This window comes from Eschrichtius robustus, chromosome 19 (genome assembly GCF_028021215.1).
Source record: "Eschrichtius robustus isolate mEscRob2 chromosome 19, mEscRob2.pri, whole genome shotgun sequence".
Classification (NCBI taxonomy): Eukaryota; Metazoa; Chordata; class Mammalia; order Artiodactyla; family Eschrichtiidae; genus Eschrichtius; species Eschrichtius robustus.
This window is the reverse complement of record NC_090842.1, coordinates 65473348-65496320: the sequence shown is the minus strand read 5'-3', so window position 1 is coordinate 65496320 and position 22973 is coordinate 65473348. Positions and strand designations below refer to the sequence as shown.

Sequence of the window (22973 nt, the reverse complement as noted above, 5' to 3'; positions counted from 1 at the left end):
CCATACTGTTTTCCATAAATGCTGCACCAATTTACAATCCCAGCAACAGTGCACAGGGTTCCCGTTCCTCCACACCATTGCCAACGCTTGTTACTGTCTCTCTGATGACAGCCATTGGAAACAGGTGTGAGGTGATATCTCGTTGAGCTTTTGATTTGCATTTCTCTGATGATTAGTGATTCTGAGCATCTTTTCATGCACCTGCTGGCCATCTGTATGTGTTCTTTCTCCCTGATAGAGTCCCATATGTTGAGTAAGGCTTGAATACACGCATAAATTTTGTCTGAATCGTTCTATTTTTAAAGTTTCTTTCTACTATGAAATCGGATGATCCCTAAACTTTTGAGTTTTGAATAATAGCATTGCCGCATGTGTGAGGCTTACGTTCGTTTTCAGTATGTATTTTGAGATGCCTGGTGAGGCTTGCAAATTGAGTATAAGCTTTGCCACACTCATTACATTTGTAAGGTTTTTCTCCAGTGTGGATTGTTTTATGTTGAGTAAGATATGAATGTCTTGTAAGGGCTTTGCCACACTCATCACATTTGTAAAGTTTCTCTCCAGTATGAGTTCTCTCATGACCCCAAAGTTGTGACCGTTCAATAAAAGCCTTATCACATTTATTACATTTAAAAGGCTTTTCTCCTGTATGAATTCTCTGGTGTGCCATAAGGTTTGAACGCTGCGTAAAATGCTTGCCACACTCGTAACATCTGTGTGGTTTCTCTCCAGCATGCATTTTCTGATGTCTACTAAGGTGTGAAAACTGGGTAAAGGCTTTGCCACACTCATGACATTTGTAAGGTTTCTCCCCGGTGTGCATTCTCTGATGATTTGCAAGGTGTGAATTTCGACTAAAGACCTTGCCACACTCATGACATTTGTATGGTTTCTCTCCTGTATGCACTCTCTGATGTGTTGTGAGGTGTGACTGGTGGTTAAAGGCTTTGCCACACTCACTACATCTGTAAGGTTTCTGTCCAGAATGAATTCTCCTGTGATTCCTGAGGTTTGAGCTTTTGCTAAAAGCCTTCCCACAGTCATTACAGCTGTAAGATTCTTCTCGAGTGTGTGTTCTCCTGTGTTGCGCAGGTGACAAAGTGTTTTCCACACTAGGAGCAATTCTGTGAAGTGGTGAAACTGAGGAACCACTGCTGACTGGCTTCTCAACTTGACCGCATGCATACACTTTCTCCTCAGCTGGAAATCTCTGCAGCTGAGCCGCCTGGGCCTGCAGCCTCACTTCAGGTCTACTTTCCAAACACTTGAGATCTCTGTTTCCAGCAACGCTGACGTTATTTCTCGTTGTTAACAAACTTATGAATGGCTTGTCGTGCATGAAATATTCACATGCATTACTTCTTACAGAAACACTCTGAGGAAAATTAATTAAGGATTTATTATCTTGATCTTCTCCATGAGTGAGATTTTTGTTATGGGTCAAAACTACTTCTTCATAATCTCTTGCATCATATCCCCACTCACTCTCACACTCCTGCACATCTGCACAGACTTCCTTGAGGTCAAAATCCTTGATGCCATGACTTTTACTTCTTTCTAATGTCACTAGATGGCATAATTCTCCTTTAGTAATGTCCTCTCTTGGTGATAATTCCTTGATTGCAAATCCAGCAGAATGGCTTCCTATTATACAGAGTTGGAAAATATTTTATGTTGAATTAGATAATTACACAAAAAATAATACAATGAACACAGAAATTCTTCAAGCATGGTCTTCAAACACTACTGTGATATAGTATTTTTTAGTTTTCTTTTTATACTTTTTCCCATATTAATGTTTTCTCTGATCTTAGATAATTAAATTTCAAGCACACACACAATGTACTACACATATTTTTTGCCAGATAAATGGATAATTAAATGATCCTCCATAATTAGAAAGCTTATCTATTGATACTTACTGGCTTATAGAACTGGAAGCATAAAATCAAAATTGAGATTTGAAACTGTCTTCCCTAATCCTTAAATTTATAATAATGCTTAATAACATGAATATGATGCAAGAAAATATATTTTTATGAAACTGTACATCACAACAATAATTGCTAAAACATTTTTGTGAACCATGATAAGTCTAGCAGGTAAGTTAGTAAGTAACCACAGTTATACAAAATAATAGTCTCTGGAATTCTAAAAGATTTGAGTAAGTACCAAAAAAAAAAGAAAAAAAGAATTTTCATTCCAGAAGGAACACACGATAGGAAAAATAAAAAAATATCTTGATAAGCACTGAATTTTGAAATATCAGCTTCAGGTCAACACACGTATGTATGAAATTTAAGAATTAGGGAAAACTGTCTGAAATCTCAATCATGATGTCAAGCCTGCAGTTCTATAATAGCCAGTACATAGTTCAACTACCTAGTATCACTTAATTATAGTCATATAGCAAAAATATATGTATATAGTATATAATCCATGCTTTGGACAAATAGCCCAATTTTAAAATGGGAAAAGGATCTGAGCAGACATTTCTCCAAACAATATAGAAAAATATCCAATAAACACATAAAAAACAGATGTTTAACATAATTATTCAATAGGGAAATGCAAATCAAAACCAGAATGAGGGCTTCCCTGGTGGCGCAGTGGTTGAGAATCTGCCTGCTAATGCAGGGGACACGGGTTTGAGCCCTGGTCTGGGAAGATCCCACATGCCGTGGAGCAACTAGGCCCGTGAGCCACAACTACTGAGCCTGCGCGTCTGGAGCCTGTGCTCCGCAAGAAGAGAGGCCATGATAGTGAGAGGCCCACGCACCGCAATGAAGAGTGGCCCCCGCTCACCGCAACTAGAGAAAGCCCTCGCACAGAAGCGAAGACCCAACACAGCCAAAAATAAATAAATAAAAATAAATTTAAAAAAAAACAAAAACAGAATGAGATACACAGCTCCATACCCCTTAAATGGCTGTAATCAAAGACAATAACAAGTGTTGGTGAAGATGTGGAGAAACTGAAAAATTCATACACTCACTCCTGGTGGAAACATCAAATGGTACAGCTGCTTTGGAAAACAGTCTGGGGGTTTCTCAAAAGATTAAACAGAAAATTACCACATAACCAAGCAACTGCACTTTGGGAGGGAGGGAGAGATAAATAGGTAGAGCAGAGTATTTTTAAATAATGAAATTACCTTTAATGGTACTATTATGCTACAAACATGTCAGTATACATTTGTCTAAACCTATAGAATATACAATAGCAAGAGTGAACTCTAACATAGATATAGACTTTGATGTGTTAATTTGTGTCAGTGCAGGTTCATCAGTGATAACAAACATACCACTCTCAAGTGGGATGCTGATCATTGGGGAGGGCCTGCATGTCTGGGGTAGAAAATGCATGGAAACTCTCTCTAACTTGCATTCAATTTTTCCGTGAACCTAAAACTCCTTAAAAAAAATAGTCTATTAAAAGAAGGTGTATGTGTTCATAGCAGGTACTAACTAATATGAAACAGAGTAAAAGGAATCACTCAGACCAGTTTTTCAAAAATTTCTAGAGGTTATACAGCTTTTGAGGAAAGAAATGTTAAGTCATAAACACTCAAGAAAGAAATCCTGTAAAATATAAAAAAAGATATTCATTCATGAATCCACAACCCCAAATTGTAGGTATAAAACAAACAACACTAAGAATATCATAGAGCTTCCCTGGTGGCACACTGATTAAGAATCTACCTGCCAATGCAGGGGACACGAGTTCGAGCCCCAGTCTGGGAAGATCCCACATGCCATGGAGCAACTAAGCCCGTGTGCCACAACTACTGAGCCTGCACTCTAGAGCCTGTAAGCCACAACTACAGAGCCTGTGTGCCAACTACTAAAGCATGCACCTAGAGCCCATGCTCCACAACAAGAGAAGCCACCGCGACAAGAAGCCTGCGCACCACAACGAAGAGTAGCGCATTGCAACAAAGAGTAGCTCCCACTCGCCGCAACCAGAGAAAAGCCCGCGTGCAGCAACGAAGACCCAACACAGCCAGAAACAAAATACGTAAAATAAATTATTTTAAAAAAGAATATAATAAAAAATATGGAACAAATGATTGAACAAAGAAAATGAAGGTCATTTATAACAATGAAATTTACAAGATGAAAGTATCAGTGGCTTGAACAAAACAAATAACAGTACAGTTTTAAAACATCAGCATCCACCACAACTGGAAACAAGAAAATTGTGAAATGAAAAAGCTCACCAATAAAGGCAAACATACAGTAAATGTAGGAAATCATCCACACACAAAGCTAGTACAGAGGCAAAAAGACAAAAGTAGTAAAATCAGCTATATCCAAAATAAGCAGTTAAGGGATACACAAAACAATTAGATGTAAAATATGATATAAGGGACTTCCCTGGTGGCGCAGTGGCTAAGAATCCACCTGCCAATGCAGGGGACACGGGTTCGAGCCCTGGTCCGGGAAGATCCCACATACCATGGAGCAACTAAGCCCGTGCACCACAACTACTGAGCCTGCACTCTAGAGCCCGTGAGCCACAACTACTGAGCCTGCATGCCACAAGTACTGAAACCCACGCGCCTAGAGCCTGTGCTCCGCAACAAAAGAAGCCACCACAATGAGAAGCCCGCACACCACAGCGAAGAGTAGCCCCCCCTCACTGCAACTAGAGAAAGCCCGCGCACAGCAACGAAGACCCAACGCAGCCAAAAGTAAATAAATGGAAATAAATAAATTTTAAAAAATATATATGATATCAAAAACAGTAATCATGAGGAGTAGAGTATAAATGCAGGGTTGTTAAAATGCATTTGAAATTAAGAGATCAGCAACTTAAAACAATCACGTACGTGGAGACTGCTATATAAAAGCCTCATGGTAATTGCAAACCAAAAATCTATAATAGATAATGCACACAAAAAAGAAAAAGGAATCCAAACATAACACTAAAGATAGTCATCAAATCGCAGGAGAACAAAAGAAGAAAGGGAAAAAATGACCTACAAAGACAAATCCAAAATAATTAATAAAACAGCAGTTAAGAATATACATATCCATAATTACCTCAGATGTAAATGGAATAAATGCTCCAACTAAAAGAGATAAAGTGCATGAATGAATACAAAAACAAGACCTGTATATATGCTACCCACAAGAGACTCACTTTAGATCTAGAGAAACACAGAGACTGAAAGCGAGGGGATGGGAAAAGGTATTCCATACAAATGGAAATCAAAAGAAAGCCAGAATCTCAATACTTATATCAGATAAAATAGACTTTAAAATAAGGACTGTTAAAAGAGACAAAAAAGGACATGACATAGTGATCAAGGGATCAATCCTAGAAGATATAACAATTATATATGCACCCCACATAGGAGTACCTAACTATGTAAGGCAAATATTAACAGACATAAAAGAAGAAATCGACAATAACACAATAATAGTAGAGGACTTTAACACCCCACTTATATCAATGGACAGATCATGCAGACAGAAAATCAATAAGGAAACACAGGCCTTAAATAATGCATTAGACTAAACGGACTTAACTGATACAGAAAGAGCACTCCATCCAAAAGCAGCAGAATAGACACTCTTTTTAAGTATGCATGGAACATTCCCCATGGACAGATCACAAGCCAGTCCAAAAAATAAGACTTCATAAATTTAAAGAGACTGACTTCATATTAAGCATCTTTTCTAACCACAACACTGAGACTAGAAATCAACTACAAGGAAAAAAAACTGCAAACAACGCAGACATGGAGGCGAAACAATATGCTACTGAACAACCAATGGATCACTGAAGAAATCAAAGAGGAAATAAAAAATACCTAGAGGGAAATGAGAACAAAAACACGATGACCCAAAACCTATGGGACACAGTAAAAGCAGTTCCAAGAGGGAAATTTATAGCAATACAAGCTTACCTCAGGAAAGAAGAAAAATCTCAAACAACCTAAACTTATACCTAAAGTAACTAGAGAAAGAACATAGAAACAAAAACAAAACTTAGCAGAAGGAAAGAAATAATAAAAATCAGAGCAGAAATAAATAAGATAGAGACTGAAAAAACAATAGAAAAGAGAAGGAACCAAGATGATGCAATAGAAGGACATGGAGCTCACCTCCTACCACAAATACATCAGAAACACACCTACGTGTGGAACAAGTCTCACAGAATAGCCAATGAATGCTGGCAGAAGATCTCAGACAACCAGAATTGCACAAAAGGGACTTCCCTGGCGGTCCAGCGGTTAAGACTCTGCACTCCCACTGCAGGGGGCATGGGTTCTAGCCCTGGTCAGGAACTAAGATCCCGCATACCGCACATTCTGGCCAAAAAAAAAAAAAAAACTGCAAGAAAGATCACCACGTAACCAGGGGGGATGAAAAGGAAGAAAAAAAGAGAAGAAGGAATCGGAACAGCACCTGCAACCCTGGGAGGGAGATGTGAAAGAGGAAATGTTCCCTCACCCTGGGAACCCCCTGACTGATCGGGATATCCGCTGGGAAAGACAGAGAGCTTCAGAGGCTCAGAGGCGAGTGCGCCAGCCAGCCTGTGGCAGGCAGAACAAAGCCAGCACTGACGATCCATGCCACCCCACTGCCTTCCCCAGGCCAGGATGCATGTCTGCTGGTGCACGAGGCGACTGGGGGCTGAAACCTGAGCTTCAGAAGACAGGCCCAGGGAGTGGACTGCAGTTGCCTGCACGGAGACAGCCTGAAGGGACTGGAGTGTGGTACGTGCCGCAACTGGGGGTGTATACAGACGGAACCCGGGCCTGCCACAGAAGGGCCAGTGTTAACGGGTGCGTGAAGGGGAGGGGCAGGGCCCCGCCATAGCAGCCTAACTCTTGGCAAGCTCACAGCAGGTGCAACTCCACCTCTGTGAGCTCTCGGAGCACGGAAGCACCAGCGCGTCACCCGCATGCAGAGGCAAGGCTGAAATCAGAGCCGATCCCCAGGGGCCATGCGATTTAGGAAACAGGACTGAAATCTGAGCCCACTCTCTGCAACTATGCAATCCGCGGATTTACTCTGAAGCTGCAGCCCCGCCAGTTTTGTAAACTCAGCATCTGCGGGACACCCAAGAGCACCACGGGTGCTCCCGTGGCTGGAACAGGTCCAGTGTTAGCAGCTTTGGGCTCTGTGGGTGCGCGCATGGAGGGGCGGGGCTGAGGTCTAGGCTGCTTCTGTAGCTCCTGCACTGGGTCCAGAAGCGTGACTACTGCGGTACTGGCATGTGACTTCAGTGGATCTGCACTTACAGATCTTCGCTGGTGACTTTATGAACACAGAGCCTGAGGGTCACCAGGGCCAACTGCTGGCATTCACACAGCTGAGGTGGGGCCGAGGGAAGTGCCAACAACAGTGTACTCTGTGAACCCAAACAACGGGTGACAGGCAGCACCACAGAGCATACACGTCAGTGGACAGCTCCTGCTGAGGAATACTCAGCGGCTCCTCTCCCAGCAGCAGTACTCCAGTCTGGCCTGCCTCACACGGAAGCTCAGAGACAGATATGGGAGCTTCTACTCCCACAGCTGGGGAGCACCCTGCCCCCAAGAGGGCTGAAACAAACACAGAGCGAAGAGGAGGTCCTGCTCAATATCCAGTGCAGGCTCTGGTCCCCAGAGCACCAGTCACACCACGTTATCAAGGGGATAATAAACGGCACACACTGAAGAAAGATGCGGCAGGCATCCGCACTAAAATCAGCCCTTGCACCAAAAACATTACACTCATGCAGGCTACACAAGGATGCTCTCACGGAAAAACAGCCCTCCAGGGGCTTCCCTGGTGGCGCAGTGGTTAAGAATCCACCTGCCAATGCAGGGGACACGGGTTCGAGCCCTGGTCCGGGAAGATCCCACATGCCGCGGAGCAACTAAGCCCGTGCGCCACAACTACTGAGCCTGCACTCTAGAGCCCGCGAACCATAACTACTGAAGCCTGCGCGCCTAGAGCCCGTGCTCTACAACAAGAGAAGCCACCGCAACGAGAAGCCTGTGCACCACAAAGAAGAGTAGCCCCCGCTCGCCGCAACTAGAGAAAGCCTGCACACAGCAACAAAGACCCAACAGAGCCAAAAATAAATAAAATAAATTAATTTAAAAAAAAAAAAAAAGCCCTCCAAGATCATGGTATTGATAGATAACTTATCTCCTAAAATCATAGGGTGAGAGAAATATATGTAAAATGAAGAATCAGAGGAACCACTCCCAATTCCAAGATCAAGAGAATTCCCCTGAAAGAACAAACAATGAAACCAACCTCTCCAGTGTAATAGACTCCAAGTTCAAAAAGAAGATAATAAAAACATGGAAGGAATTAAGAAAGGCTATCGACACAAATGCAGATTACTGTAAAATGTAACTAGAAACTATAAAGAGGAACCAAGTAAAATCAGAAAATTCATTTGCCAAGATGAAAGCTGAGGTAAAGGCAATAAAGAGGAAAATGAGTAATGCAGAAGAATGAATAAGTGACCTGGATGATAGAATAATGGAAATCATCCAATCAGCAGAGCAGAAAGACAAATGAAAAAAAAAATGAAAGCAATATACGAGACCTATGGGATAATATAAAGCATGCCAATATCTGTATAATAGGGATACCAGAAGGAAAAGAAAAAAGGGGATTGAAAATGTATTTGAAGAAATAAATGAGACAGACACTAAAAAAAAAATAGAAAAGATCAATGAAACTAAAAGCTAGTTCTTTGAAAACATAAGACAAAATTGATAAACCTTTAACCAGACTCATAAAGAAAAATGAGAGAGAGGGCACAAATCAATAAAATTAGAAATGAAAAAGGAGAAGTTACAAATGACACCACAGACATACAAAGAATCGTAAGAGACTACTACAAACAGCGATACGCAGAGACTACTACAAACAACTATACGCCAATGAAATGGACAACCTAGAAGAAATGGACTAATTCTTAGATAAAATCTCCCAAGACTGAACCAGGAAGAAATAGAAAATATGAAGAGTCCAGTTACCAGTAATGAAACTGAATCAGTAATTTAAAAACTCCCAAAGTTAGAGAAGATACATGCACCCCAATGTTCACTGCAGCACTATATACAATAGCCAAGACATGGAAGCTACCTAAAAGTCCATCACCAGATGAATGGATAAAGAAAATGTGGTGTATATATACAATGGAACATGATGCAGCAATAAAAAGGAACAAAATAATGCCATCTGTAGCAACATGGATGGACTTAGAATTATCATACTAAGTGAAGTAAGACAGAGATAAATATCATATGATATTGCTTATATGTGGAATCTAAAAATTAAAAAAATGGTAAGAATGAACTTATTTACAAAACAGAAATAGACCTACAGACATAGAAAACAAACTTATGGTTACCAAAGGGGAAAGGGGGTAGGGGAGAGATAAATTAGGAGTTCGGGATTAACATATACACACTACTCTATATAAAATAGATAACCAACAAGGACCTACTGTACAGCAAAAAGAACTATACTCAATATTTTATAATAACTTATAAAAGAATCTGAAAAAGATTATATATGTATATGTATAACTGAATCACACTGCTGTACACCTGAAACTAAAACAACTTCATAAATCGACTATACTTCTATTAAAAAAAAAAACTCCCAAAGAACAAAAGTCCAGAATCAGATGGCTTCACACGTGAATTCTACAAAACATTTAGAGAAGAGTTAACATCTATCCTTCAGAAACTATTCCAAAACATTGCAGAGGAAGGAATACTTCCAAACTCATTCTATGAGGCCAGCATCACCTTCACACCAACAAGAAAAAGATATCACAAAAAAAGAAAATTACAGGCCAATATCACTGATGAACATACATGCCAAAATGCTCAATAAAATAATAGCAAACTGAATCCAGTGACACATTAAAAGGATCATACACCACAATCAAGTGAAATTTATCACAGGGATGCGAGGATTTCTCAATATCTGCAAATCAATCAATGTGATATACAAATTAACAAACTGAAGAATAAAAACCTTATGATGATCTCAACAGATGCTAGAAAACCTTTTGATAAAATTCAACATCCATTTATGATAAAAACTCTCAAAAAACCAGACACAGAGGGAACATACCTAAACATAATAAAGGCCATATATAACAAACCCACAACTAGCATCATACTCAATGGTGAAAAGCTGAAAGCATTTCATCTAAGATCAGGAGTAATACAAGGATGCCCACTCTTGCCACTTTTATTCAACATACTTTTGGAAGTCCTAGCCACAGCAATCAAAGAAGAAAAAGAAATAAAAGGAATAGAAATTGGAAAGAAAGAAGTAAAACTCTCAAGCTTTGCAGATGACATGATACTACATATAGAAAATCCTAAAGATGCCACCAGAAAACTACTAGAGCTCATCAATGAATCTGGTAAAGTTGCAGGATACAGAAATAATACAGAAATCTGTTCCATTTCTATACACTAACAACAAAGTAACAGAAAAAGAAATTAAGGAAACAATCCCATTTACCATCACATCAAAAATAATAGATAAATATTTAGGAAGAAACATACCTAAGGAAGTAAAACACCTGCACTCCAAAAACCATAAGACACAGATAAAAGAAACTGAAGATGACACAAACATATGGAAAGATACACCATGTTTTTGGGTTGGAAGAATCAATATTAAGAATCATTTTTAAAATGACCATACTACCAAAAACAATCTACAGATTCAATGCAATTCCTATCAAAACACAAATGGCATTTGTCACAGAACTAGAACAAAATTTTTTTACATTTCTATGGAAACACAAAAGACCCCAAATAGCCAAAACAATTTTGAGAAAGGACAGAGATGGAGGAATTATGCTCCCTGACTTCAGACTATACTATAAGCTCATCAAAACACTATGGCACTGACAAAAAAACAGACACACCGATCAATGGAACAAGATAGAGAACCCATAAATAAACCCATGCACTTATGGTCAATTAAACTATGACAAAGGAGGGAAGAATATACAATGGAGAAAAGACAGTCTCTTCAATAAGTGGTGGTCAAACTGGACAGCTATGTAAAAGAAAGAAATTAGGACATTCTCTAATACCATATACAAAAATAAACACACAATGGATTAAAGACCTAAATATAAGACCATATACCATAAAAATCCTAGAGGAAAACATAGGCAGAACACTCTTTGACAAATTGCAGCAACATGTTTTTGGATCTGTCTCCTAAAGCAATGGAAATAAAAGCAAAAATAACCAAAGGGACCTAATTAAACTTAAAAGCTTTTGCATACCAAAGGAAACCATAAACAAAATGAAAAGACAACCTACTAAATGGGACAAAATATTTGCAAGTTATATGACCAATAAGGGATAATAGCCAACATATATAAACAGCTTATACAACTTAACGTCAGAAAAACATAAAACCCAATTAAAAAATGGGCATAAGAACTGAACAGACATTTTTCCAAAGAGGAAATGAAGATGGCCGATGAGCACATGAAAAGATGCTCAACATGGCTAACCATCAGGGAAATGCAAAGCAAAACCACAATGAGATATCACCTCACATCTGTCAGAATGGCTACCATCAAAAAGAACACAAGTAACAAATGTTGGTGAGGATGTGGAGAAAAGGGAACCCTCCTATAATGCTGGTGGGAATGTAAATTGGTGTAGGCACTGTGGAAAACAGTATAGAGGTTTCTCAAAAAAATAAAAATAGAACTACTATATCACCCAGCAATACCACTTCTGGAAATATATCCAAAAGCATATTAGGTGCTCCTGTAGTTACCGACTTCCAGAGAGAAGTTATCCTCACTCAGGGAGAGCAGATTCCTGTAGGTCTCCCACATCACGTCCCTGTACAAGGCCCTCTGAGCAGGGTACAGGCATTCCCATTCCTCCTGAGAGAATTCGATGGCCACATCCTTGAACGTAAACAGTCCCTGAAAGGAAAGCACATTTCACCAAGTGGACAAGGAGACATTTCTGAGTTTGACACAAACTTACAGAAGCAGACACGTGTAAGGATTGACTTGGCTGGAGTGAATGTTCTGACTGATCCATGTAAGATAATTTTGAGCAAGTTACACTTCTCTTTATGTAACCGAGGTGAAATGCATATAACATAAAGTTAGCCACTTTTAAAGTACCATTCAGTAGCACTTAGTACATTTATAATGTTGAACAAACATCACCTCTTTCTTGTTCAAAAATATTTCAATCATCCCCAAAGGAAATCCTTTACTCATTCAGCAGTTGCTTCCTTCTTTCCCATTTGCCTCAGTCCCTGGACACCACTAATGCAATGTCTCAATGGATGTACCTGTTTGGGATATTTCCATATAACTGGAATGGTATAAAATGTGACCTTTTGTCTGGTTTCTTTCACTGTGAATAATTTTTTTGGCTCAGCCATGCTATAGTTATGTATCAGTATTGCTTTCCTTTTCATGACTGAGTAATATTCCAATGTATGAGTAAACCACAGATTATTCACTCATCCCTTGATGGACAGTTGGGTTATAACCACCTTTTCTCTAATATTAATAGTGCTGCTGGAAGTTTCACGTAGAAGTATGTGTTTGAATACGTGTTCTCAATTCTTCTTGGTATTTATCTAGGAATGGAATCACTAGGTCACATGGTTTTGTTTTCCACAGTGGCTACAACATTTTACCAGCAATGTATCAGGATTCTAACTTCTCTACATCTTTACCAAAACTTGTTCTTTTCTGTTTTGTTATAGTCATCCTATTGCATGTAAAATGATATCTCATGGTGGTTTTGATTTTGCATTTTACTAATTTCACTGAACATCTTTTCATTTGCTTGTTGATTACCTCTATATCTTCTATGAAGAAAGGTCTATTAAAGTCCTCTATCTATTTTATAATTAGATTCTTTGTACTTCAGTTCTTGAGGTACAGGTGTTCTTGGGGTATAGGAGGTAAAGGAGTTCACCTTTCTTCTGTTTACAGTGGATAATTCCAATTAACCTATGTTCAAGTTCACCAGTTCTTTTTTTTAAAATTTGTTTATTTTATTTATTTTTGGCTGCATTGGGTCTTTGTTGCTGTGTGCAGGCTTTCTCTAGTTGTGGAGAGCGGGGGCTACTCTTGGTTGCGGTGCGCAGGCTTCTCATTGCGGTGGCTTCTCTTGCAGCGGAGCACCGGCTCTAGGCCCACAGCCTTCAGTAGTTGTGGCGCACGGGCTTCAGTAGTTGTGGCACATGGGCTTAGCTGCTCCACGGCATGTGGGCTCTTCCCAGACCAGGGCTCGAACCTGTGTCCCCTGCACGGGCAGGTGGATTCTTAACCACTGCGCCACCAGGGAAGCCCCGAGTTCACTAACTGTTTATTCTGATTGTCAATCTGTTGTTGAAATCTTCTAGTGAATTTTCATTTTCAGTTTTGGTACTTTTTAGCTCTAGAATTTCTAACTCTATCTCTTTACTGATGTTTTCTGCTTTTCGAAACAATGTTCTCCTACTTTCCTTTAGTTCGTTCTCCGTGGTTTCCCTTAAGTCTCTTAGTACGTTTAAGACAGTTGATTTAAAATCCTGTTTAGTAACTGAAGTATCTGTGCTTCCTTATGAACACCATCATTAACCCGATAATCACGCTCAAGTTTCCCATTCTGGAGAAATTCTTAGAAATCTGTAGTAAAGTCGGCATGCTCAGAAGCAGCCACTATGACTTGTTTTTTAATCACAGTAAAAACTGTACAGGACCAATGTGTCTCCATTAAGAAAATGCTCCACGAGGATACAAAAAAAGAAAGTCAACTCTAAGTTTATTAACACGAAAACAAGTCTAAGATATATGGTATGTAAATATTTAAATGTGCAGAATAAAATACCATAACAAAATATTTATTAAAGAGTACTTTCTAAAATCGCATTACCATATATAAATGCATTTTTGTAAGATGTGCAGTGGGAATTAACAGTGGTTTCTGATGGAGACAGTAAGTGACAGTGTAAGATGTGACAGGGAAGGGGATAGTTTACTTCTTAGTCTCTAAACTGCATCGCTGTGTGTAGATGAACCATGAAAATATATACATGAGATGTTTAATACAAAAAAAAAAAAAAAAAAACACTGAAAAGAATTAGTAAAATTATAATTCGCCTCCAGCCTCTCTGATGACAGAAAGTTCTGCTCCTATGTCTTGGCTAAATTATAACCATTTTTATCTAAAACACCTGCTGCATGAGAGTCCCTACGTGAACACGACAGGCTCTGTGAGATGAATGCTTTGTAAATGATTTAAAGAACCCTTATTGTTAGATGACACCCTATCCATTCCTTACGCTTGTTTCGAAACTTCCCATTCTATTTTAAAGTGTTGATATTTTAGAGCCAGAAACACATTGATAGACTTCTTTAACTTCCAATACACTTATAAAATCTCACAAAGCATGTTTCCCCATATCAGTCTTCCATTCTAGACCTCCTCAGGTATTTGTGCACAGTAGAACATCACTTACATATGTAGTCTCTTTCATCCTGGTTTATATGGAGCTGAAAGGGCATCCAGAAGGGTGCACTAAACCATCCTCACTGCCCTACCTCACTGACACCACAGAGCCTACTCCCCATCTCCAATCCACGCCTGAGTATAAAACCTTTCACAGGATGACCACCTAAAAGGGGGCTCTTCCCAAGTTCCCCGTCACTGGGTCACAGTGAGATGGAATCTGCAGGGAGGTGAGAGGAGACTGAGGGAAGGCCCTGTGTGTGAGTAAATCAGACATTTCAGAGACAGAGAAGATTAATGAGCCCAAACTGTGCCATTTTAGGAAGGAGAGAACAAATCAACAAAGAATACGACTTTTACCTGTGAAAGCTCCATTCCTTCTTCTTTCCTCCTCCTCTGAATTTCTTGTTAGATTCTTCAGGTAAGATGATTCTGTGGGAGCGAAATATGCTGTTTAATGCTTACAACCAACATACGCCCCTTCTGGCATCTGCCACAAAGCTACCAGAAGGAGAACCTTAACGTGGGGGAAAGACAGTCCTTTGCTGCCAACTGTAACACGAGGGATACAGGGACAATAAACTCCTACACGAAGACCAATTAGTGAGCTTGTCACCCACTTCTTCAGGAAGCCCTCACCTGCTGCCAAAACCCCCACTCGACTGCAACTGCGCCGTCCTTTGTCCACTTGGCACTAATCCAAAGGAAGGTGCCTCCTCCAAGTTCTGCTCTCTTCCAGAAGCAGCCAGCATCCAGTGACTGGTTGACACAGGATATGGAAGCTTGTCCCTTTTGTTAATTGGGAGCAACTCTGGAGGGGCCACCCCAGCTCCAGAGCTCCCTGTGGAGCTATACTGAACAATTTAGATTTTGTCCTGAGGGTGATGGGAAACCATAAAAGATTTAATGCCAAGAGATGACACAATCAAACTTATGATTTACCCCTGATACAGAGACAGACAAGCTGAGAAAAAGGTATGCCTCCATCTCTGGGCCTATGCCTCTGCCTCTTTTTTAAGCATTTTCCATAATTGCTGGAGGACTGGAATATGTTTAAAATTTCAATTATAACCAGGCAAACTGGTCTCCTCTGTCTTCTCCATGTCACAGGTGGGTACACTGAGGCTCGGAGGGGGAGTAATTTTACCAAGTTACCCTGAAGAAATCTGAGTTAGGTGAGCAGAACTGGGTAGAAGTGGCAGCCTGGATAGGTTTAGGTAGAAAGGGTTTAAACGTCCTGATTCCAGATCACCTTCCATATTCCTGAGCAAGAGAAGCTTCTCTTTCATGGGTTTAATCAAATCCAAACATTTTTTTTTTTTTTTTAAATTTTTTATTTATTTATTTATTTATTTATGGCTGTGTTGGGTCCTCGCTTCTGTGCGAGGGCTCTCTCCAGCTGCGGCAAGCGGGGGCCACCCTTCATCGCGGCGCGCGGGCCTCTCATTATCGCGGCCTCCCTTGTTGCGGAGCACAGGCTCCAGACGCGCAGGCTCAGCAGTTGTGGCTCATGGGCCCAGCCGCTCCGCGGCATGTGGGATCCTCCCAGACCAGGGCTCGAACCCGTGTCCCCTGCACTGGCAGGCGGACTCTCAACCACTGCGCCACCAGGGAAGCCCAAAATCCAAACATTTAATTCCTCTTTTCCAGAAAACGTTATAGTCAAAAAATATGAAATTACAAATAGTTATTCTTCCAGAAAAACATGAAAGAGGGTCACCCGTGGAGATGAGCCCTAACAATCTCTTCATCATGAACACATGGGTTCTGTGGGAACAAAGTTTCACATCAATCTGGAAAAGGCTGGAACCTGGGACCCTTGACTACAGTGCCTGCACCTGGACAAATGTGTCCTGAGCACAGAATACAAAGAAACCATAAGGGACTAAAAGTAACTGCATACATGCACAGCTTGGGCAAACAGCTTATGAACAATAAGAAACAAAAAGGCCAAAACCTAACTGCCACTTCTAAGGTGCTGAGAGCAAAAGCAGGGTCCTGCACGTGATCCCTGCACCCAGCACCACCAACGGGGTGGGCAGACCACCCAAGCTACACCTCTGGCCCGACCCACCGAGCTGCCCCTACCCTCACCCCCTGTAAGGGACCAGCTCGCACCACACCCCTCCATCAGGGAGCGAGCAAGGGCACCTGTTTCTTGTTCTCGCTCACTTGTGCTGCAGCACGAGTCCCAGTAAAGCTTTGCCTGAATTCCTCGTCTGGCCTGTTACCAATTTCTACTGATTAAAGAGTCCAAGAACCCAGGTCAGTAACAAATCCAGCCCATCAGTGAACATCTGCACAGAAAGGACAAAGGGGACTTGGGGGTACAATCTACTTAGTTGGACACTTCAGTTCAGAGCTCGCTAGTTGAGCAGATCACTTAAGGGAAGAAAGAAGCTACTGAATATTAAACTAACTGGTTAAACTAGGTTTTGAGTGTTAAAAGATGATCAACACCCTTACCACATGCATATGAAGTTATTTAGCAGACATCAAAGAATAGTTCCAATACAGGATACAGTAGAAAGCATATAAACCTCAGAATCTGAACAATGAAATTTAGAGTGAAAATAATTTGGACATTTAAAACATACCCAATCGCTTCTGAGATTAAAGTTAAAACAAGTGTGAAGATACATCAGATTTTAAAAAGATTGACAAGAACCATAGAAGGGCAATAGTACTGTTAATCACGACCATTTTCAAAAGCACCGTGTGGTGACACAAATTCTTCCCACCATTTCTTAGAAGGGAAGAGAATGACCTGGAACTGACTGACCTAAGTCTCCACCCTCTGGAAGAACGGGGCTTGCAAATGGAGTTATCTGAAGCAATGATTAGAAAATGCAGACGCCTCAAACACCTGCTTTTGCAACTATCATTCTCTTCTGCATAATTTAAACATGTCAACAAATGTTAAATAGATTAGCTTAGAGACACCACTTAGTACTTCACAACTTAATATTCCATATTTAATCAACTCAATACTCACCTGGGCTTGGGTTCCCGCTTTCTCCACCACCACGTGCTTTGTTCCCTGTATGTGTCTCCCTGGGTCCTTCTGTTTCTCTCCTCTCCTTTTGTGTCCATTTCTGTGTTTCCTCCTCTCCGTTCATACGCATCATTTTGTTTCCCTCCCTCTCTATTCCTCCTCTCACAGAATGTTAGGCCTCGCTCTGTTGCAATCTCTGTTGCAATCCCTGTCGTTCTTGCTCCCCAAACGTTCTGATGCCTCACTAACTGCATATACCTCTGCCTTTGTATTCCCTCTCTGCTCTCCTTGGAGGGAGGTCAAGGGCGATCCACCTCCTGGGTGAGGACTTGACAAAAACGGAATTGGGCGGGGGGGAGGGGAGCCGGGAGTCACACAAAGGTTTGAGAAAGGGAGTCAGAGTAGGAAAACGTCGCTGCAGGAGGTCAGCGTCTCTACGGACCGAAGGCAAAAAGTTGGGGCCGGTACCCGCGTCAAAGCGATTTTAACCGGAACCGGACCCAGACTCCCAGGACCGAACCGAGTCTTCTGGCGACGCCGCGAGAAGCGAAAGGGGCGGACTCAGAGCGAGAGCGACGACCGCCTTCAGGGGTTTTAGTTTGCTGGGACACCCAGGTATGGAGAAGGCGGGGCTTGGAGATCGCATAGCGCACTTACGAACCAAAAAACCGAGACTCACTCACCCGAGGGCGCCAGTCTGACCGCAGGATCCACTTCCGCGTCCCTAGGTAATTGCGCGTGCGCATGCGCACCGCCGGGCCAGGGGGCGGGGCCGCCGAGGGGCGCATCTCGGACGTTCCGGCGGGTGGAGGCTGTGTCTCTGGTGGTGCCGCCCTGCGGACGCCGGGTCTGGCCCTCGGACCCGCCCCTGGGAGATTCTGGTCTGTTCCTCTTCCCTCCCGAGAGGCTCTGCTTCTCTACTTTGGCTCCTTTGAACGTATCTGGTGGCCTCTGGAGCCAGGTTAGGTGCAGAGTTAGAGATGCGCGGACCCCTTACACTGGAAGCGGAGAGTTGAGAACGGTTTACGTGAGAAGGGCGAGCGGGTGAAGACGCGGCTCCTCTGAGCAGCGAGGCGGCGGAGCGCTGGGACCTGGGGGTGAGAGACGGGGGGTTGTGAGCGGCGGTTGGATCCCGGAACTTGTGAGACCTCAGGCAGTTACAACTTCTTATTTTAATTAAGCGACAGCCTGAGTTTTATTTAGAGTAGGTGATGGAAACTGGAGTGTGACAGGAAATGCAAAATCGTGCCTGTGCGGAATGTGCGATTTTATACTCACTTCCCTTCAGAGCGTAACTTTTTCTTGTGTTCCCCATTCACTTGGAGGCATCAAAAATCAGAATTTGGGGGGAGTTCCCCGGTGGCCTAGTGGTTAGGATTCCAGGCTTTCACTGCCCGGCGGGTTTCAGTCTCTGGTCGGGGAACTGAGATCCCGCAAGCCCGGCAGCACAGAAAAAAAAAATCAGAGGAAAATTTTCAACCCCAAATGTGTCATTGTATGAGGGACTCCTTTGGAGACTGTGAGCAAGGAGTTGGCTACACTCAGGTGCTTGAGAATCAAGCCTTATTAAATAATTCAACCATATTTTAATTATTTTTTACTCTTTGACCTTTGTCTGACTATAGGATGTGACAAATAAAACCATTTCTTGTCATTGTGATAGGAATTTACATTTCCCGAATACTAGTATCTCCACTATAGGTTTTGCTACTTACTAACTTTTCTTACGCACTTTGGCATATTTCTGAATTTTTAACTTCATTGATCTACTAGTCATGAATAAACATGTCTCCTACAGATAGCCACTCTTTTTTGCTTCTCTTTTGTGGCTATTCTTACTTGTTCTTTATTCTGTAAGATTTTTTCGATAACATTGCTAGCTTCAGAATCTGAGTGTCTATATCGGGAACAGGTTAAGTTTATAAATTAGCTTAAGGAGAATGGACCTTGTTATAATACTGAGTTTTTTACCCAGGAATGTGATGTGATTTTCCATTTGTTTATATCCGCTTTCACATATTTCAGGAATGTTTTATAGTTTTCTAAACATAGGTTTAAAAACTTTGTTAGATTTACTCCCAATTAGTTTCATTTCTGGTTATGCTTTTCTAATTATAGTTTCTCGCACTATAACTTGTAAATGATTGTTTTTTGCACCTATTAAAGCTACTGTTTTTGTATATTTATATGATCTTCCTGACTTATCTTTTGTAGATTTTCTATCAATTCCTTTGTATTCCCAGATGTATGATTGCATGATCTGCAAACATAGTTTTATATTTTTCTTTCCCATTCTCATGCCATTTTAAATTGCCCTGGCTAAACCTCCAACACATGAGAAATGAACTGAATAGGTGATCATATGCTTTTTTTAGTGTGGTTTTCTAACCTTAGTGGAATAACTCTAGTGCTTCCCAAAGAGCAAGATAATCACTTCATTTTGACATGTTAGAAAAAAATGCATCAATTTCCCAGTGTTGAGTTTAAGTTAACATACGTACATGTTCAATTCTTCCAAATAGATGTTTTTGTAACTATGAGTAAGATCCCCTGATTTCTCTTTATACCCACTACTACGATGTACTACATTAATGGATTTCCAAACACTGAATCATGCTTGAATTCCAGACATAAAATTCATAGTCATCATCTATTATTTTGCTATATTTTATTTTAAATATTGCCATCTGTATGAAGATATGAGATCTTTCCATAGTATTCTTTTTGGTACAAACTTTAGGACATTTGAGTATCAGCATTTTATTTGATTTATATAAACTATTTGGAAATTGTACTTCCTCTTTAAGGCTTGAATTGAGTACATAGCATTGGCTTATCTGTTCTCTAAAAGAATGGAACAATCTACCTGCTAATCTGACCCTGGTGCTTTTATTTGTATGGGACTCATAAAACTCTCCCTTTCCTCTATGGATATTCGTTTGTTTAGACTCCTATTTCTACTGAAGTCAATACTGGTAAAATATATTTTCGTAGAAAATGTCCATTTCATCTAGGCTTCACAGTTGATTTGTATTGATTTGGAGAAATGGGGCAAATATTTCCTAATCTCAATTATTGACATCATGTTCTTTCTTTTGTACTAATTAAAAATTCATTGAACTTACAGAAAATTTTAAAAATTGAAAGTCCTTGATTGTGTGATTCTATTTCTTTGCCCATAAATGGTGGTATTTCAGGGGTCCTCAGAGATTTCAGAAAGCATTAGATTTGGGGTAAAGGAAATTCTCAGGGAGGCAGGGAATCCACTGAGACACATGTGCTTCTCTGTGGGTCCTCCATGGCTCAGACCTCAGTATTTCCTCCTCTGTCCACATGATACCCTGTCTGCCACCAGGAATAATGGAAAAGGAAGAATTTCTCCCCTTTTGGATATGCTCACTAGAAATTCCTAACAGATTCAAGAAATTTAAAAGTTTTTCAAAACTATTCCCAGCTCCTATTCTCAAGTGTGAACCGCCATTGCCACTCAGGGTGAAAAGACTATTGGGACTTCCCTGGTGGTCCAGTGGCTAAGACTCCACGCTCCCAATGCAGGGGGCCTGGGTTCAATCCCTGGTCAGGGAACTAGATCCCACATGCCACAAGTAAAAGATCCCGCATGCTGCAACTAAGATGTGGTACAGCCAAATAAATAAATATTTTTTAAAAAATGGTGAAAAGATGATTGAAATTCTTTGAGGAGATGAGGTCATGGGAACACTACCCCATATCTCAGGGTCTGGCATCCTCCCTCACACACATGCTTCGGCTGTTTTGATCATTACATTGAGCTCAGTTTGGGCAGCAGGAAGCAGTTTGTAAGTGTCTTCTATTTCAGACTGAGAGACAGATTCTGTATAGTTAGATGTATCAGGAATCTGGGTAGGTGGGCATGTCTGGAAAAGCAGTCCAAGGACAATACCATACATGAAGGAGGAATAATTCTTCAGGCACAGTTTGAGTGTGTGGAAAAGACTAGCGGTCTGAGACCCTAACCGACCCATGACTGCTGCTAAAGCAACTGAATAAAATCCTCATTGAAGGGGTTCTTGGAGATTGAATAACTAAAATCAGAAATGAAAGAGAGGACTGATTACAACTGAATCTACAGAAATTAAAAAAAACTAGAAGAGAATACTACAAACAATTATAGGCCAAAATATTGAATAACCTAGAAGAAATGCATAAATTCCTAGAAATATGCAACCTACCAAGACTGAGTCATGAAGAACACTAATTGAAAATCACTGATCAAAAATAAAGGGAACCCAGAGAGTTCCACTGCAGAGTTCTGCCAAATATTTTAAAACAAGACAAATCTTCCTCAAACCCTACCAAAAAAACTGAATAGGAGGGAACACTTCCAAACTCAATCTACAATGCCAGAATTACTTTAATACCAAAGCGAGACAAAGACACTACAAGAAAACCAGAGTACAATATCTCTAATACTTATACAAAAATTATCAATAAAGCAATATTAAACCAAATTTAACAGCACATTCAAAGGATTATACAACATGACCAAGGAGGACATACTCTTCGTGTGCAAGGATGGTTCAACATATGGAAATGTTTCATTATAATTATATCAATAGAATGAAAGGAAAAAAATACATGGTCATCTCAATTGATGCAGAAAAGTATTAGACTAGTTAAAAGCCTTTATGATAAAAACAATCATAAACTAAAAACGGGAAAAAAAAACTAGCTCAGAACAAAAAAGAACATATATAAAAAGCCTGAAACTGACATCACACTCAGTGGTGAAAGCCTGAAAACTTTTCCTCTAAGATCAGGAACAAAACAAGACACCTGCTCTCATTATTTCTATAAAACACATAATAGGGGACTTCCCTGGTGGCGAAGTGGTTAAGAATCTGCCTACGAATGCAGGGGACACGGGTTCGAGCCCCGGTCTGGGAAGATCCCACATGCCGCAGAGCAACTAAACTAAGCCTGTGCGCCACAACTACGGGGCCTGCACTCTAGAGCCCGTGTGCCACAACTACCGAAGCCCACGTGCCTAGAGCCCATGTTCCACAACAAGAGAAGCCACCGCAATGAGAAGCCCGCACACCGCAACTAGAGAAAGCCCGCAAGCAGCAATAAAGTCCCAATTCAACTAAAAAAATAAATAAATAAAAAGAACACATAACAGGACGTTCCAGCCAGACAAACAGGCAAGAAAATAAATAAAAGGTAATTAGGAAATAGGGTAATTAGGAAAAGGAGAAGCAGAAATATCTCTGCTTAAAGCCAGATATTTCTAATAGTAGAAAATCCATTCGATTCCGCAAAAAACACCGATATAACGAATGAATTCAGAAAAATTTCAAGGTATAAAATCAGCATGCAAAATCAATTGTTTTTCTATATTAATGATAAACAATCAGAAAGGAAATTGAGAAAACAATTCCATTTACAATAGCAGCAAGAAGAATAAAATACATAAGCATACCCTTAGCCAAAGGGGAAGCTTTGCACACTGTAAAC

General features: G+C 40.7%; 1 protein-coding gene across 5 annotated transcripts; it reads right to left on the bottom strand.

Moving 5' to 3' along the window:
• Nucleotides 1–105: 105 nt before the first annotated feature.
• On the bottom strand, nt 106–18196 carry LOC137753012 (zinc finger protein 677-like). Of its 5 annotated transcripts, none has more exons than XM_068527964.1 (4): nt 18161–18196; nt 14843–14914; nt 11793–11946; nt 106–1644 (listed from the first exon to the last, which is right to left on the bottom strand). In XM_068527964.1, exons 2-4 carry the CDS (start codon nt 14855–14857, stop codon nt 335–337), a joined length of 1479 nt encoding a protein of 492 aa, XP_068384065.1. In that variant the 5' UTR covers nt 14858–14914; nt 18161–18196; the 3' UTR covers nt 106–334. The 5 variants fall into 5 exon arrangements, with proteins under 5 accessions (XP_068384065.1, XP_068384067.1, XP_068384066.1 ...); XM_068527966.1 differs by having other exon boundaries at nt 11820–11946; XM_068527965.1 differs by having other exon boundaries at nt 17478–18183.
• Between the last annotated feature and the right edge of the window lie 4777 nt (nt 18197–22973).